This window comes from Boleophthalmus pectinirostris, unplaced genomic scaffold (genome assembly GCF_026225935.1).
Source record: "Boleophthalmus pectinirostris isolate CB_2022bp ecotype Guang Dong unplaced genomic scaffold, ASM2622593v1 HiC_scaffold_12, whole genome shotgun sequence".
Classification (NCBI taxonomy): domain Eukaryota; kingdom Metazoa; phylum Chordata; class Actinopteri; order Gobiiformes; family Gobiidae; genus Boleophthalmus; species Boleophthalmus pectinirostris.
The window spans coordinates 37,932,101-37,947,031 of NW_026571018.1; the positions used below are offsets into that span (position 1 = coordinate 37,932,101).

Below are 14,931 nucleotides of genomic sequence, written 5' to 3' on the forward strand. Positions count from 1 at the left end.
TCTGTAATTAGACTCATTGCCGGACACTAAACCAGGTCTAAAACCAGGACTAAAACCAGGACTAAAACCAGGTCTAAACTAGGTCTAAACTAGGACTAAACCAGGACTAAACCAGGACTAAAACCAGGTCTAAAACCAGGTCTAAACCAGGCCTAAAACCAGGTCTAAACCAGGACTAAACCAGGTCTAAAACCAGGTCTAAAACCAGGTCTAAACCAGGTCTAAAACCAGGTCTAAACCAGGTCTAAAACCAGGTCTAAACCAGGACTAAAACAAGTCTAAAACCAGGTCTAAACTAGGTCTAAACCAGGACTAAAACAAGTCTAAAACCAGGTCTAAAACCAGGACTAAACCAGGACTAAACCAAGACAAAAAAACAGGTCTAAACAATGTCTCAAACAGGATTTAACTGGACTAAATCCTGCTGTGTGGATCGTGTCTCTTCATCTTCTATCAGTAATATTTTTAATACTGTTAATTAAAGTCTGAGCTTTTTATTTTCTTTTAGCAGATAAAACATCTTATGTGAAGATTTCCTCGTCTTTGTTTCTCTACAGCAAACCAAGTAATCCAAAGTATTCAGATTACATTACTCACTTTAAGTAATTTAATGGATTACGTTACAAACTACATTTTGATGTGTGTAATCTGTAATCTGTAGGGGATTACATTTTACTAATTTGCCATGGTAATCTGCTTGTTTCCATGGAGACAGACAAGTTTAATGCCATACTGTGAAACATTCCAGGCAAAGCAATAACATGTCCAGTATAAAAAAGTAACCTTGCCTTTATTACGCACTGCACTTGGTTTGGATCCAAGCGCCCTCTGCTGGCCACGGCGAGGTTCTGCACTGAAACGTCAGATGTTTATTACATAAAACTCCAGCTGGGCCTGTGTGGGCAGGTTTGATGATTTGACATTTTAAAAGAAGGTGAAACTGAATAGTATTTATAAGACTTCTATGCCACAGAAGTGACTCATGGGAGCTGCGAGCCACGTTAGCAATGAGACTTCCCCATAAACACATCTGGAGTGTGGTTTTGTTTTGTTTGACTCACATGATTTGCTCTACATCCTAATCTTCAAATGCCCTGTTCTGTCTTGTGATGTCCTGAAGAGAAGAGGCCGTGAAGTCAGTTAAAGGTTGTAAATCCGTGTGTCATTCGTTCATTCGTTTTTCAATATAAAACCAAAAATAAGAAAACGAAAAAACAACAGTTTTCTTTGTTATTTGTCTCCAAAACCAAAATGAAAAAACGGATAACGATTCGTTTTTTCAGTTTTCGATTTTGTGTTTAAATGAAGAATGGAAAAAACGGATAACGGCCGTTTCCCGTTTACGTGACTTCCGTGACTGAGATGCCGAAAGTTTGCACCGCATACGGACTGAATCAGGACGGATCCAGGTCCGAGACCAGAGCGAGACTGAGACCGGGACCAGACCGGGACTGAGACCGGGACCAGACCGGGACCAGACCGGGACTGAGACCGGGACCAGACCGGGACCAGACCGGGACTGAGACCGGGACCAGACCGGGACTGAGACCGGGACCAGACCGGGAACAGACCGGGACCAGGGCGGACTCCGAGCTTTGACTCCGAGCCTCAACGGGGTCCAAGCCTCAGCTTCGAGCTCCGGCCCTGCCGTGGGCTCTGAGCCTCCGGTCTGGTCCCGGTCTGGTCCTGGTCTTGTCTCGGTCTCGGTCTCAGGCCCGCTCTGGTCCCGGTCTGGTCCCGGACCTGGTCCATTTGAACCAAAAGCTCTTAGTTCGATTCATTTTCATTGGTGTGAATGCATCAGTCGGAGGCTTTGCACCACCTCGGAACCAGCCGCGGTTCTTGAGCGCGGAGGACCAGAGCCGCTCTGTCCCGGTCTCAGTCCCGCTCTGGTCTCTGTCTGGTCTCGGACCTGGATCAGTCCTGGTTCAGTCTGTACGCGGTGCAAAAGTTTGGCATCGCAGTCACGGAAGTCACGTAAACGGGAAACGGCCGTTATCCGTTTTTTCCATTTTTCATTTAAACACAAAATCGAAAACTGAAAAAAAGAATCGTTATCCGTTTTTTCATTTTGGTTTTGGAGACAAATAACGAAGAAAACGGTTGTTTTTTCATTTTCTTATTTTTAGTTTTATATTGAAAAACGAATGAACGAATGATACACGGATTGTTGTATGGAGGATTTTTTTTTTAGTTTCAAACTGTCAGTGAAAGATTAAAATACCATTACAGAGACGCAGCAGCTTTGTAATTATGATGACCAAAAAAAAAGAACGAAAATCTATCAACTGTGGACGTGTTGAGGCCAGATAAACGTCAGGAAATAGAAAACGAGGCTCCCTCATTTTCTATTGGCTGTTGGGTTGTCAATCAAACTCCCTAGTGTAACTGACTCGTCGGAGCGCGGGGATTACGTGGTTTACGCACCGGTTCTTAGAGGCTTTTTCGAACTGTCGCTTCCTTGCATTTCACACAAAGTTTGTCGTGACGGCGGACGAGAATCCACGACCGGTTCGCCCCAAAAGAAAGTCTGTTTTTGAGGTCGCCGAAAGAAGAAGAGAAGTGGAAAAGTAGCAAAGCCAAACTGAGGTGATTCTTGGAGATCTCGTCCAGCGATGGCGCGACCGAAGCAGACGAAGGGTCTAAAAACTGACGCGTCGGTCGCTGAATTACTTCTAGACAGGAAACTTCAACAGTAATTCTGAATGCGCACAAGGACTGTCGCTGTATTTCTCTTCCCTTAAAAAAATCCTCTATACAACCTTTAACAGTTACTTTTCACCTTTCGTTCAACAGAGATTGAAAATTACAGAGTTGAACTGATCCAAATGATTCGAGTGAAGGTTTATGTTTGTGTTTTTTTGAGTTTAAAAGAATGTTTATGTTTTTAAGAGCAGGAGACCCACCTTTTTATCTTAGATTTTGATTGAAATTTTATAGTTTTACTTGTTTTTATTACACATAAAAACGGCTCTTTACTCCCGGTGTAGACGTCTCTCTGCTCCCGTTGTAGACGTCTCTCTGCTCTCGGTGTAGACGTCTCTCTGCTCCCGGTGTAGACGTCTCTCTGCTCCCGGTGTAGACGTCTCTCTGCTCCCGGTGTAGACGTCTCTCTGCTCCCGGTGTAGACGTCTCTCTGCTCTCGGTGTAAACGTCTCTCTGCTATCGGTGTAGACGTCTCTCTGCTCTCGGTGTAAACGTCTCTCTGCTATCGGTGTAGACGTCTCTCTGCTATCGGTGTAAACGTCTCTCTGCTATCGGTGTAGACGTCTCTCTGCTCTCGGTGTAGACGTCTCTCTGCTATCGGTGTAAACGTCTCTCTGCTATCGGTGTAGACGTCTCTCTGCTCTCGGTGTAGACGTCTCTCCGCTGTTTAGACGTCTCTCTGCTCCCGGTGTAGACGTCTCTCTGCTCCCGGTGTAGACGTCTCTCTGCTCTCGGTGTAGACGTCTCTCTCCTCTCGGTGTAGACGTCTCTCTGCTCTCGGTGTAGACGTCTCTCTGCTCTCGGTGTAGACGTCTCTCCGCTCTCGGTGTAGACGTCTCTCCGCTCTCGGTGTAGACGTCTCTCCGCTCCCGGTGTAGACGTCTCTCCGCTCCCGGTGTAGACGTCTCTTTGCTCTCGGTGTAGACGTCTCTCTGTGTAGACGTCTCTCTGCTCCCGGTGTAGACGTCTCTCTGCTCCCGGTGTAGACGTCTCTCCGCTCCCGGTGTAGACGTCTCTTTGCTCTCGGTGTAGACGTCTCTGCTCCGGTGTAGACGTCTCTTTGCTCTCGGTGTAGACGTCTCTCTGTGTAGACGTCTCTCTGCTCCCGGTGTAGACGTCTCTCTGCTCCCGGTGTAGACGTCTCTCCGCTCCCGGTGTAGACGTCTCTTTGCTCCCGGTGTAGACGTCTCTCCGCTCTCGGTGTAGACGTCTCTCCGCTCCCGGTGTAGACGTCTCTCTGCTCCCGTGTAGACGTCTCTCTGCTCCCGGTGTAGACGTCTCTTTGCTCTCGGTGTAGACGTCTCTCGGTGTAGACGTCTTCTGCTCCGGTGTAGACGTCTCTCTGCTCTCGTGGTAGACGTCTCTCTGCTCTCGGTGTAGACGTCTCTCTGGGTGTAGACGTCTCTCTGCTCTCGGTGTAGACGTCTCTCTGCTCTCGGTGTAGACGTCTCTCCGCTCTCGGTGTAGACGTCTCTCTGCTCTCGGTGTAGACGTCTCTCGGTGTAGACGTCTCTCTGCGTCTCTCTCTGCTCTCGGTGTAGACGTCTCTCTACTCCTGGTGTGGACGATCGAGCCGTCCACACCGGGAGCAGAGATGAAAAGTCCTTTTATTTCATGAAAAGACACCAGCGCATTTCGACCAGCACGACTGCGCGACCATCTAAAGGACTTTTAATACATTCAGCTGGAGCACCCCGGGTTTGTACCTTGCCCATTTTTACATTTTCCAGTAAGAGTAACTTTCTGTTTTAAGTATTTAACTCCATTCAGATCCTCTTACAGTTTACAACACGCAGATCAGATGTTTGTTGCCCCAAGAGTCAAAAAACAAAAACAAAAACCCTCATTTAAATATAAAGCTCCCTGATTGGATCAAGCTTCCCTCATCAAGTCACTTCTGCTCCTTCATTTAAAAATGCTCTGGTTGAATATTTACAGAACCTGTGTCATTGTTTTTGATCATTTTCTTGAATTTTGTTGTTCATCTTGTTGTATTTCGTGATTATATTTGAACTCTGTCTTAGTTTGTCAAGTGTCAGTGAGTGTGGTTTGTGTGTGTCAATATTTTTGGGTTCGACTTCATTTCCCTTTCCTCCCCGGTCGCTTTAATCTCGTCGATTATGTGTGTTCTGTGTTTTTGTTGTATGTGCTGATGTTGCAGAGTTAGTTTACGTTCAGACTGCAGGATTTAATGCTCCATTCGGATTTTTTTTTTGTGAAATCCTGTTTTTGCGAGGTCGTTCACATTTCCAATTAAAAGCGACTTGTCTGCAGTGTTGGGGAGTAACAGATTACATGTACCGGAGTTACGTAATCAGAGTACAAATGATGAGTAACTGTATTTTGTTACAGTTACTGTTTCAGTGAGTGCTAATTGGATTACAGTTACTTTGCTGAAATAAATGGATTACACAGAAGTATTTTCCTGTTTTCACATTTTGGGTTATATCTCTTTTTTTTGTTTTTTTTTCCGGTAATTCCACTTATTCCCGGAAACTAAATCAGGTCTAAACCAGGTCTAAACCAGGTCTAAAACCAGGACTAAACCAGGACTAAACCAGGTCTAAAGCCAGGCCCAAACCAGGTCTAAACCAGGTCCAAACCAGGTCTAAATCGGGTCCAAACCAGGACGAAACCAGGACTAAACCAGGTCTAAAGCCAGGCCCAAACCAGGTCTAAACCAGGACTAAACCAGGACTAAACCAGGTCTAAACCAGGACTAAACCAGGACTAAACCAGGTCTAAACCAGGTCTAAATCAGGTGTAAACCAGGTCTAAACCAGGACTAAACCAGGTCTAAACCAGGTCCAAACCAGGACTAAACCAGGTCCAAACCAGGACTAAATCAGGTCTTAAACAAGTCTAAACCAGGACTAAACCAGGACTAAACCAGGTCTAAACCAGGACTAAACCAGGTCTAAACCAGGTCTAAACCAGGTCTAAACCAGGACTAAACCAGGTCTAAACCAGGACTAAACCAGGTCTAAACCAGGTCTAAACCAGGTCTAAACCAGGACTAAACCAGGTCTAAACCAGGTCTAAACCAGGTCCAAACCAGGTCTAAACCAGGACTAAAACCAGGTCTAAACTATGTCTCAAACAGGATTTAACAGGACTAAACCAGGCCGTGCGGACCGTGTCTCCTCGTCTTCTGTTAATAATATAATAATAATATTAACCATATATAATTTGGTTCAGTAAAGTCTGATCTTTTTATTTTCTTTTATCAGACAAAAAACATTTTATGTGAAGATGTCCGAGTCTTTGCTTCTCTACAGCAAATCAAGTAATCCAAAGTATTCAGATTACGTTACTCACTTTAAGTAATTTAATGGATTACGTTACAAACTACATTTTGGTGTGTGTAATCTGTAATCTGTAGGGGATTACATTTAAAAAGTCACCTTCACAACACTGGTTGTATGTGATCTCCAGAGTGAATTTTAAACGGCCCGAAAGTGTCCCGCATGTGACACTGGAGACACGAGGAAGTCAACCGCAGCGAGCGTCTCTGTGTTTACGGAAGTTGTCCAAACATGGACGCAGCATCGAGATTTTAGATCAGATACAGGTCACAAAGGCTGCGTTCAGACTGCAGCCTGAAGTGACCCAAATCCTGTATCTGATCTTTTAATGTCAGTCTGAACCACACAGATCCGATTTTTTCAAATGTGACCCAGGACACTTGGATCTGTGCTGGAACCGATACATATCTGATCTTTTGACATGCGACTTCAGTCTGAACGGCCAAAGTGCATTCATCCACCTACACGTTATCAACAAGACACAAACGTCACTATTCTGCACTGAAGTAGGGAAAAATTGTTAATGAACTCCAGTGTCACTGAAGTGAAGCACATCTCCACTCACCACTCTTGGCTCCGTCTCCACATCCACACGTTCCTTTCAACGTTCTGTCCCACAAAACACCACGACCAAAAACCTTGTTCTTCTCCTTCTCAATCTCCTCCTTAAAACAAGTAAATTGTTCATGTTCTGGCTCCGGTACGAGAGGAACTTTAAAATCTCCAGGTGCTCGATGCTGCGTCCATGTTTGGACAACTTCTGTAAACACAGAGACGCTCGCTGCGGTTGACGTCGTCGTGTCTCCAGTGTCACATGTGGGACACTTTCGGACCGTTTAATGTTCACAATGGAGTCACATACAAGTCGCATTTAATTGGAAATGTGAACGACCTCGAAAAAACATCGGATTTCACAAAAAAGCCCTGCTGTCTGAACGTAGCCATAGGGACGAAAAAATCGGATTTAGGTCACTTCAGGCTGCAGTGTGAACGTAGCCTTATTAGTGTCCCTGATTCTACACAGTTACTTTAAGTTTCCAGATTCCAGATAGTTAGTTAGTTGTAAAAAAAAAAAGAAGATAATTATGTCACAGATAGTAATCTCTAATCTCAACTCATGACTGTAAAGAGCTTTGTGTGGCATTTCTTTGTATGAAAAGCACTCTGTAAATAAAGTTTGATTGATTGATTGATTGTGTTGATTTTGTCATTTTGATGTTTCTTTGATTGTTTGTATCCGTCTGTCTGCCCTAATGTCTCTGTCTTCTGCTGTTGTTACTATGAGGACACCTTGAAAACGACACGGCGACACATGTCAAGGGACTTATCCTCCAAACAAATACATTCAAATTCAAAAAACCCGAAAAAGTGCGGTGTTCTAAAACTTTTTGTATTCGTGGACATTCTCAAGATTAATACAATTTACGCCATCATAATAAAAAAAATCAACAGTTATCCTAATTATAACAAAAATCTCTGGACTGTTGTTCTTTCAAATATTTTTTCCCCATTATTATTCATTAAAAGTTATTTTGAATTGAAAAAGGGAAGTGTCTTGTTGCTGTTCCATAACTGAACTCGTTTTTCTTGCTCAGCAGTTGCAATAGAAGGACTGGACTAGTTCTAGTTTTATGTTTATTTGAGTTTCCCTAAATATAGAGCGAGAACCAACCACTTGCATTCGGAGTAATAATGAGAAAAACCACGGGGATGTGACACTACTGTGTGTGTGTGGTTTTCAGTGTTTTAGTGGAATGATTAAATGATGTTTGTTTTCTTTTCAGTCTGTTCAGTTTGAGTACTGCTTCACCACCGGCACAACTGGCACCTCAAACGCGTCCTGGACCACGTGGCGGTTTCTAACGCTTTTTCTCCTCCAGTCTGGGAGAGAGCTCTTCACGTTTCAACTGCAGAATTACAGTGGTTCAGTAGTAGTTCAAACTCAAATTCACAGAGGCCAAAATTAAAAACTGGGACTAAATCGTGGGTCAAATTAAGTGTTTATTGAAAAATTTCACCAACATCTGCATGTTTTATCTTCTTTCCAGATATGTAATGTTAAACTTTTTCTTATTAAAATCAATGTTTAATAATAGTTTTGCTTAAACACTGAATCCAGAACAAGAATATAATAATAATAATGTGGGACCAATAGTATGAAGCACAGTAATGATAATGAATTAGAAAGCACCAATCATTTTATTTTTTATTATTTTATATCAGATTTTTATAAAGGAATATATATATATATATATATATATATATATATATATATATATATATATATATATATATATATATATATATATATATATATATATATGTGAATATTTCTTTTGATAAATATAAGTTTGTAAGTTAGACGTGTAAAGTGCCTGGATGAGAACAGCGTGGTCATAAATGTGTTTCTTGTGTTTCAGTGCATTCAGCATTAAATGGAAGTAAATATAAACTCTCTGAAGCCTCTTTATCTGACCACAAGTGCTACAGTAACAGAAGTGTAAATAAATAATGTCTATATAGTCTGCCTGTAGCCGGCGGGCAGCTTTCATACATTATCAAAAGTCAAATATAATTATATCACCGGCCAAATTTGGCCCCTGGGCCTGAGTTTGACATGCCTGCAGTAGTTTACCCAAGACAAGCAGCCTAATACTCACTCTTACGTCTGCTGACAATGCGGCCAATCCATTTCACGCACAGGCCACTAATAAAATGTTAATATCGTGTAACATTCGGACCCTCAGGGCGTCTGTGTTTATAGATCACACAAACCAATCCAATCAATACTAAATAAAACAGGTCCACAAACCTGAGTGGCTGTTTGTATCGGTTTGGTGTGTTTAGATGGGCAGGCGGGGATTACCCAGCGCTTTGTCATAAAACAGAGTCTCGCGCACCGTGCACCAGTCCCGCGGTGCCACAGAGCGCACAGCGGACACCAGAGCAACAGCGCAGGAGGACGAAGCGCTGCTCGTGGATATACTGCGTTAGAGGATCACACAGCACGACCCAACTTCAACCCTTTTCAACAAAAAGTGAGTAGTATTATAAAAGAAGTGTTTGTGCGTAAATATTGGTTTTATATTTAATGTCGGTCGCACAGTCCGAGCCGCAGCCACAGCGCGTCCGAACTCCATTGCAGCACAGGGAGATATTAGTTTGTCTAGTTGTCTGCTACAGTCAAATGTAAATGAAAGATTCAGTGTTGTAGAAATTGTGCGCGTTTTCTTTGGTTTTTACGCGCGCAGTTGCGTCAAATACGTGCGTAAAAGTTTGCCGCCAGCTTCCATGAAACGAGAGAAACCATTTTGATCTGCTTAATTATGTTATCACACTGCACAGCACGAGCACGGTCTACGGACTAAACCAGGACTAAACCAGGACTAAAGCAGGACTAAAGGTAGGACTAAGGTAGGACTAAGGAGGACTAGATCTAAATCAAGACTAAACCAGGACTAAACCAGGACTAAACCAGAACTAAAACAGAAATAAACCAGGTCTAAACCAGGACTAAACCAGGACTAAGGTAGGACTAGATGTAAATCAAGAGTAAACAAGGACTAAACAAGGACTAAACCAGGACAAAACAAGGACTAAACCAGGACTAAACAAGGACTAAACCAGGATTAAGGTAGGACTAGATGTAAATCAAGACTAAACAAGGACTAAACAAGGACTAAACCAGGGCTAAACAAGGACTAAACCAGGACTAAGGTAGGACTAGATCTAAATCAAGACTAAACAAGGACTAAATCAAGACTAAACCAGGACAAAACCAGGACCAGATGTTGTTATGTCATGTAAACCAGCTCTGAACCCGGAGCAGATTCATAAACAGAGACAGTACTGTTTGCGCATGTGTAAGTGTATTTGCAGTTTGTGTGTATATACTGTATGTTTACCTGCTTTTTATCATAAATGGTTATATAATATATTGTGTTATAAGTAATAATCATTTTTTGGAAAACATGCTTCACTGGTGATACGACGGTAAAGAATAAAACCTAAACCAGCTCTAAACCAGGACGAAATGTGATAAAACACGACGAAAACAGATCTAAACGAGGTTAAACGGGGCAGTCGTTCCATTTATAGAGAAAACTAAACTAAATCTAAACCAGGTCTAAACCAGACTAAACTAAACCACAACGTGACCTAAACCAGGACGATAAAGGATGAAACACCAAGCCTAAGACCCAGACCTGAAATTAAAGTGTCAGTGTACAATATTGTGATCATACTTCACTGTTGTAAAACTCTAACAAATAGCACGTCTGTGGCCAAAGGAATTTCCCGTTTGGAATGATAACCATAATTCTAGGTGTGATAAACCAGAACCAACCCCGGACTAATCACACACAATCTTTCAATGGTGAAAAACAAAGAAACGAACCAAACTCTTCGACTGTGATCGACCGTGAGCTTTAAACTGTTTTATAATGTTACATAAACATAAGTGGAATTGTGTTTTGTTTCCTTCACATGTTTGCATAACCGTTTATTATTAGTCTGTCGACATCTCCAGAGCTCAGAATTGGCTGTTGCACTTTGTGATGTCATGTAGTAGGGGTGTAACGGTACAAAAATAACGATTCGGTTTATTTTCAGTGCAGTTTGGGATGAAAAAAAATACAGAATCATTTGCTTGTTGTTTATTTGTGTGTTTATTAAAGCAATAATTTGTTTTAACATTATACAAACGGGAAAATAAAATAAATGCAAAATGCTGCTTGGTAAAACAATTAAGTTGAATCAAATATTCTCAAATAAACAACAAATGTATGAAATATTATAAAAACAAAATTCCTTGTAAAAAAATAAATAAACAAAACATTTCAAAAAGTAAAGCGCAGCACTAACAGTTCCAGCATGAAGTGAGGATCCTCGTGGTTTGGAGGGACGTAGTCAAGGCGGGGGGCAGTTATAAACTAAATATAAAGCGCCGCGGGAAACACTGCCACCTCGATCACGGACGAGTTGAATATTAAAGAGTCGAGTCTCCGTGTAGCTGCGCATGTAGTGACTGAATGCAAACACACACAAATTGTGCCAACTCCCTGTGCCGACCTACACCGAACCGAACGTCCCGCAAAGAAACAGTTCAGCACAAAGACATGCACCGTTACAGGCTTTCAAGTTAACCACACTTCTGTTTTACTGTTTTACCATGAGTGTTTTTCTGTTTCAGAGATGAACTCAGACTAAATGTGCAGGTTTGTGTGTTAAACATGAGTGAATGAAACAGAACACAACTTCAGGTCTGAGTGTGAGGTGGAAACATGAATAGATCAGAAAACAGTTTTTTCACAGTTTGGAGCTCATGAACAGCACACACACACACACGCACACATGCACGCGCACACACACACACACACACACACACGCACACACGCACACACACACACATACACACAGTGTGACCTCAGGGTGACCTCAGGGTCAGCTGGGAGTGAGCAGAGGTCCAGTCTCTGCTCCTGCTTCCTTTGTTCATGTGGAATGTTTTTCTTGTTCATTTCCAGACCTGAGTCCAGACCTGAGTCCAGACCTGAGTCCAGACCTGAGTCCAGACCTGAGTCCAGAGCCATGCCTCCTACGCGGGAGAAGATGAGGCCGTGGCTGGAGAGGCAGATCAACTCCAACACTGTGTCTGGGCTGAACTGGATCAATAAGGTGAGACTGAGACTGAGCGTAGGGAGCATTAGAGGTGTACAGTAGATGCTCTGTGTGCTGTTATGTGTCCAATACACTACAGGTTTTAAATTCTGAAAAACAATCCCATCATGCAATTCTCTTTGTAAATATACACATTTTCCATTAAAGCTCTGCTGTGTCCATTTTTAGCCCAAAGATGTTTATGTTGCTCTGAAAAACAGACAATCATCTGTGAGTGGGCTTGCCTCTCCACAAACCTGACTCTTATTTGGCCTGGAGGAAGGTCTCTTCCTGTTTTTTTTCCTTTGATTATAATCTTCCACAGGATGGCACAAAACTATCTCCATGGAGGATGTTCTGAAGTGTGGTTGGAACTTGCGCATGGTTCCACAGTGGGAAGATGTCCGTATTCTCTGTGTTTTATACTTGAGCAGGTTTTATCTGGAGTTGTTCTATAAATAACAGCAGACACACTGAAGGTGACGCATCACCCGCACTATTCCTCAGAAGTAGTTAAAACCTTTGACACTCCTTCAGACCACAGAGAGGTTCAGTGTGGTGCTGTTGAATTCACACTAAAGACGCATCTTATCTGTCTTCATATTTGTCCAGACTTGCCCTGCAGCCTGTCCAGTGTTTTGTTTTGTTTACTGCGCTGTCGTGAATTGAGAAGATTTAAAATAGTGTGATAAGGGCAACTGTGTGTGACTTGATTGTTTTGTGTAGAGGGGAGGGTGACATGAGGACAGATTAAATGTCCATAGTTCATGTGCACTTGAGTAAAGTCAGGATTCTACTCTGAGGAGTGTTACACAGTTTGACCTGTGCTACACTCTGCATCAGTGTGTTTAACAGAGTAACACTGGGTTGTGTAATCCGCTCGTATCTTGGTCCCACCATCTGAAAAGAATTCTCTTTTAAAGCTGAAAACCATTTGAGGGTCTGTAGATGTTCAAAGCATGGGTTATTTGTGTTTTAGTTGAAGCTAGTCTCTTGTGACAATAGTTTATTTGTTTACCTGTTGCTATGACGACAATCACATTGTGGTGATATAGATCAGTGATTAAACGCTGCTGGAAATACCTGTGTGGTTATATAAAGATAATGTAAGTGGTGTGTTTATGTGCTCCTCGGGATTCAGAGATGAGATGTTGGAGTTCTGTTTGTGTTTATGTGTTTTAATCTCAGAAAGTCTGGATTATGATGTCACCACTGATAAAATGTCTTGACCTGCTCATTAACATAGTTTAACTGAGCTCCACAGTGAGATCTGTGGTTATAAACCAGTTTACTCAGGCTACTTAACATTACATGAGTATTTATGAAACTGTTGTTTTCTCGGGTCTTTCTGTTGCTCTTATGATCTGGATCAGTGACAGTAAACCTCTAAATGTGATCACTTCAGTCAAACATCTCACATGTGTCAGATGAAGAGACAAATGAGCAGATTTTGGCTCATCTCCTCAAAGCAGTGACATGAGCTGTGGAATTCAGGCAGGAGGGTTTGGCTCGAGTTATTTTTTCAAAAGGAGAAATAGCACACAGTGTTAGGTAAAGCTTTGTATATGTTGTTCGTAAGGCAAATTAAAATATGTAAACATCAAATATAAATCTAGACAATAAAAGAGGAGATACAGAGCAGAGATGAAGTTTTGACCTGCCATAGGCTGATACGCGACGTGATCACATGATGATGCTCTGCTGTTGTAACACATAACAAACAAAGACAACACTGACACACAACTCTACTCTTCACTGACACTCGGCTCAGTTCTAATGTTCTGTGTTTGTTAGGAGAAGAACATGTTCTCCATTCCCTGGAAGCACGCAGCTCGACACGGCTGGACCATGGACCAAGACGCATCACTGTTCAAGATGTGGGCCATTCACACAGGTACGACAAGAAACCACAGTATGAATCATTTGTGTTCATGTGACTTACTAGTGAATTCATTACGCACACATAATTATAATTGTAACAGCCTTTCAGGTGAGAGTCATTAAGACTCTGATGAGACTCGATGGAATGTGCCTTGTTTATCATCAGCTCTGGCCTCAGCTTGTAACATGAGATGATCTGATCAATTTAACAAAAGGAAAACACACTGTATTGTCCACGGCTGCTCCGGTCCCTGCGTTTGGACTTTGGCTAAACTTTTTTAAAATAATCTATTAAATAATACTGACTCTTGTGAGCTTTAGGCCGTGTTATAATGCTGTTACCTCCTCAAAAACACATTTGGACTTGTGTTTGGGTTGTACAGGTGGGATTTGCAAGTTGTGACTTGTACTCGAGTCAGACTTGAGTCTGACTATTTTTAGGACTTGAGATGATAAAGTGGACAAAGACTTGGAACTCAACTTGGATTTGAAGGACAACGACTTGAAGGGCAATGACTTGGGACTTGACTCGGACTTGTGGCCTGTGACTTGAGAAGACCTGATACTTCTCCTAAAAAATATACGTGTTTTTAGAAAATACTTTTCTCTTTACAGTTGATACATGCATGTTTGATTATACAGGAACAAACTGGAACATGTTCCCCTTCTTTTGTGTTTGTTACTATGGATGCAACTGAAGTACTGTGAGATGGGATCCTTAAATGTACTACAGTAATGTACAGTACAGTAATATTCAGTACAACAGAGTAATATACAATACAGTAAAACTGAGGGAAATACACAGAACTTGATCCTTCCATTTCAGTGCAGACGACATGAGAAAATTACTCTTATTTATCACTTTCACATCTGAATTCTTTCTGTTTTGACCATAATGATTCACACATTTTGACAAGACATTTAAAAAGGAAAAATTAGCATTTTTACAACTCTTATATAAATACTCATATATAAATATACCATGACTTTTTAGAAGTTTAAATCTGCAAAAATTGCAAAAATGTAAAGACAAATGACTTGAAGCTCAAAGCAGATGACCTGGACTTGACTTGGACTTATGGGCCAGTGACTCGAGACTGGACTTGGACTTGTTTGTATTTGACTTGGGACTTGACTTGGATTTGAGGTCACAGACTTGAGACTTACTTGAGACTCGCAAAACAACGACTTGATCCTACTTCATTCACTCATTGTTTCATTCACACATTTACTAAAGTGTCCATGTCATGCAAAATCAACTTTTCAGAATGTTCTGCCTTCTCAGAGTGATGTGTGGGCCTTGTATTTGTCGCTGAAGTGTTTTTTAGATTGATTTGGTGTTTTTTTGACAAACTGCAGTGTATTTCTGCCACCCTCCCACGTG

The 14,931-nt window shown here is 41.9% G+C and overlaps 1 protein-coding gene across 3 annotated transcripts in view; it reads left to right on the top strand.

The window, feature by feature from the left end:
* Positions 1–8,891: 8,891 nt before the first annotated feature.
* The window catches only part of LOC110160290 (interferon regulatory factor 2-like), a 19,977-nt gene continuing 13,937 nt past the window's right edge, over positions 8,892–14,931 (top strand). The window contains exons 1-3 of one of the 3 annotated variants that reach the window (XM_055148428.1): positions 8,892–9,049; positions 11,534–11,684; positions 13,461–13,560. In XM_055148428.1, coding sequence (XP_055004403.1) covers positions 11,598–11,684; positions 13,461–13,560 — 187 coding nt within the window. In that variant the 5' untranslated portion in view covers positions 8,892–9,049; positions 11,534–11,597. The remainder of the gene's footprint in view (positions 9,050–11,533; positions 11,685–13,460; positions 13,561–14,931) is intronic. The other 2 variants (XM_055148431.1, XM_055148429.1) reach the window with 2 other exon arrangements.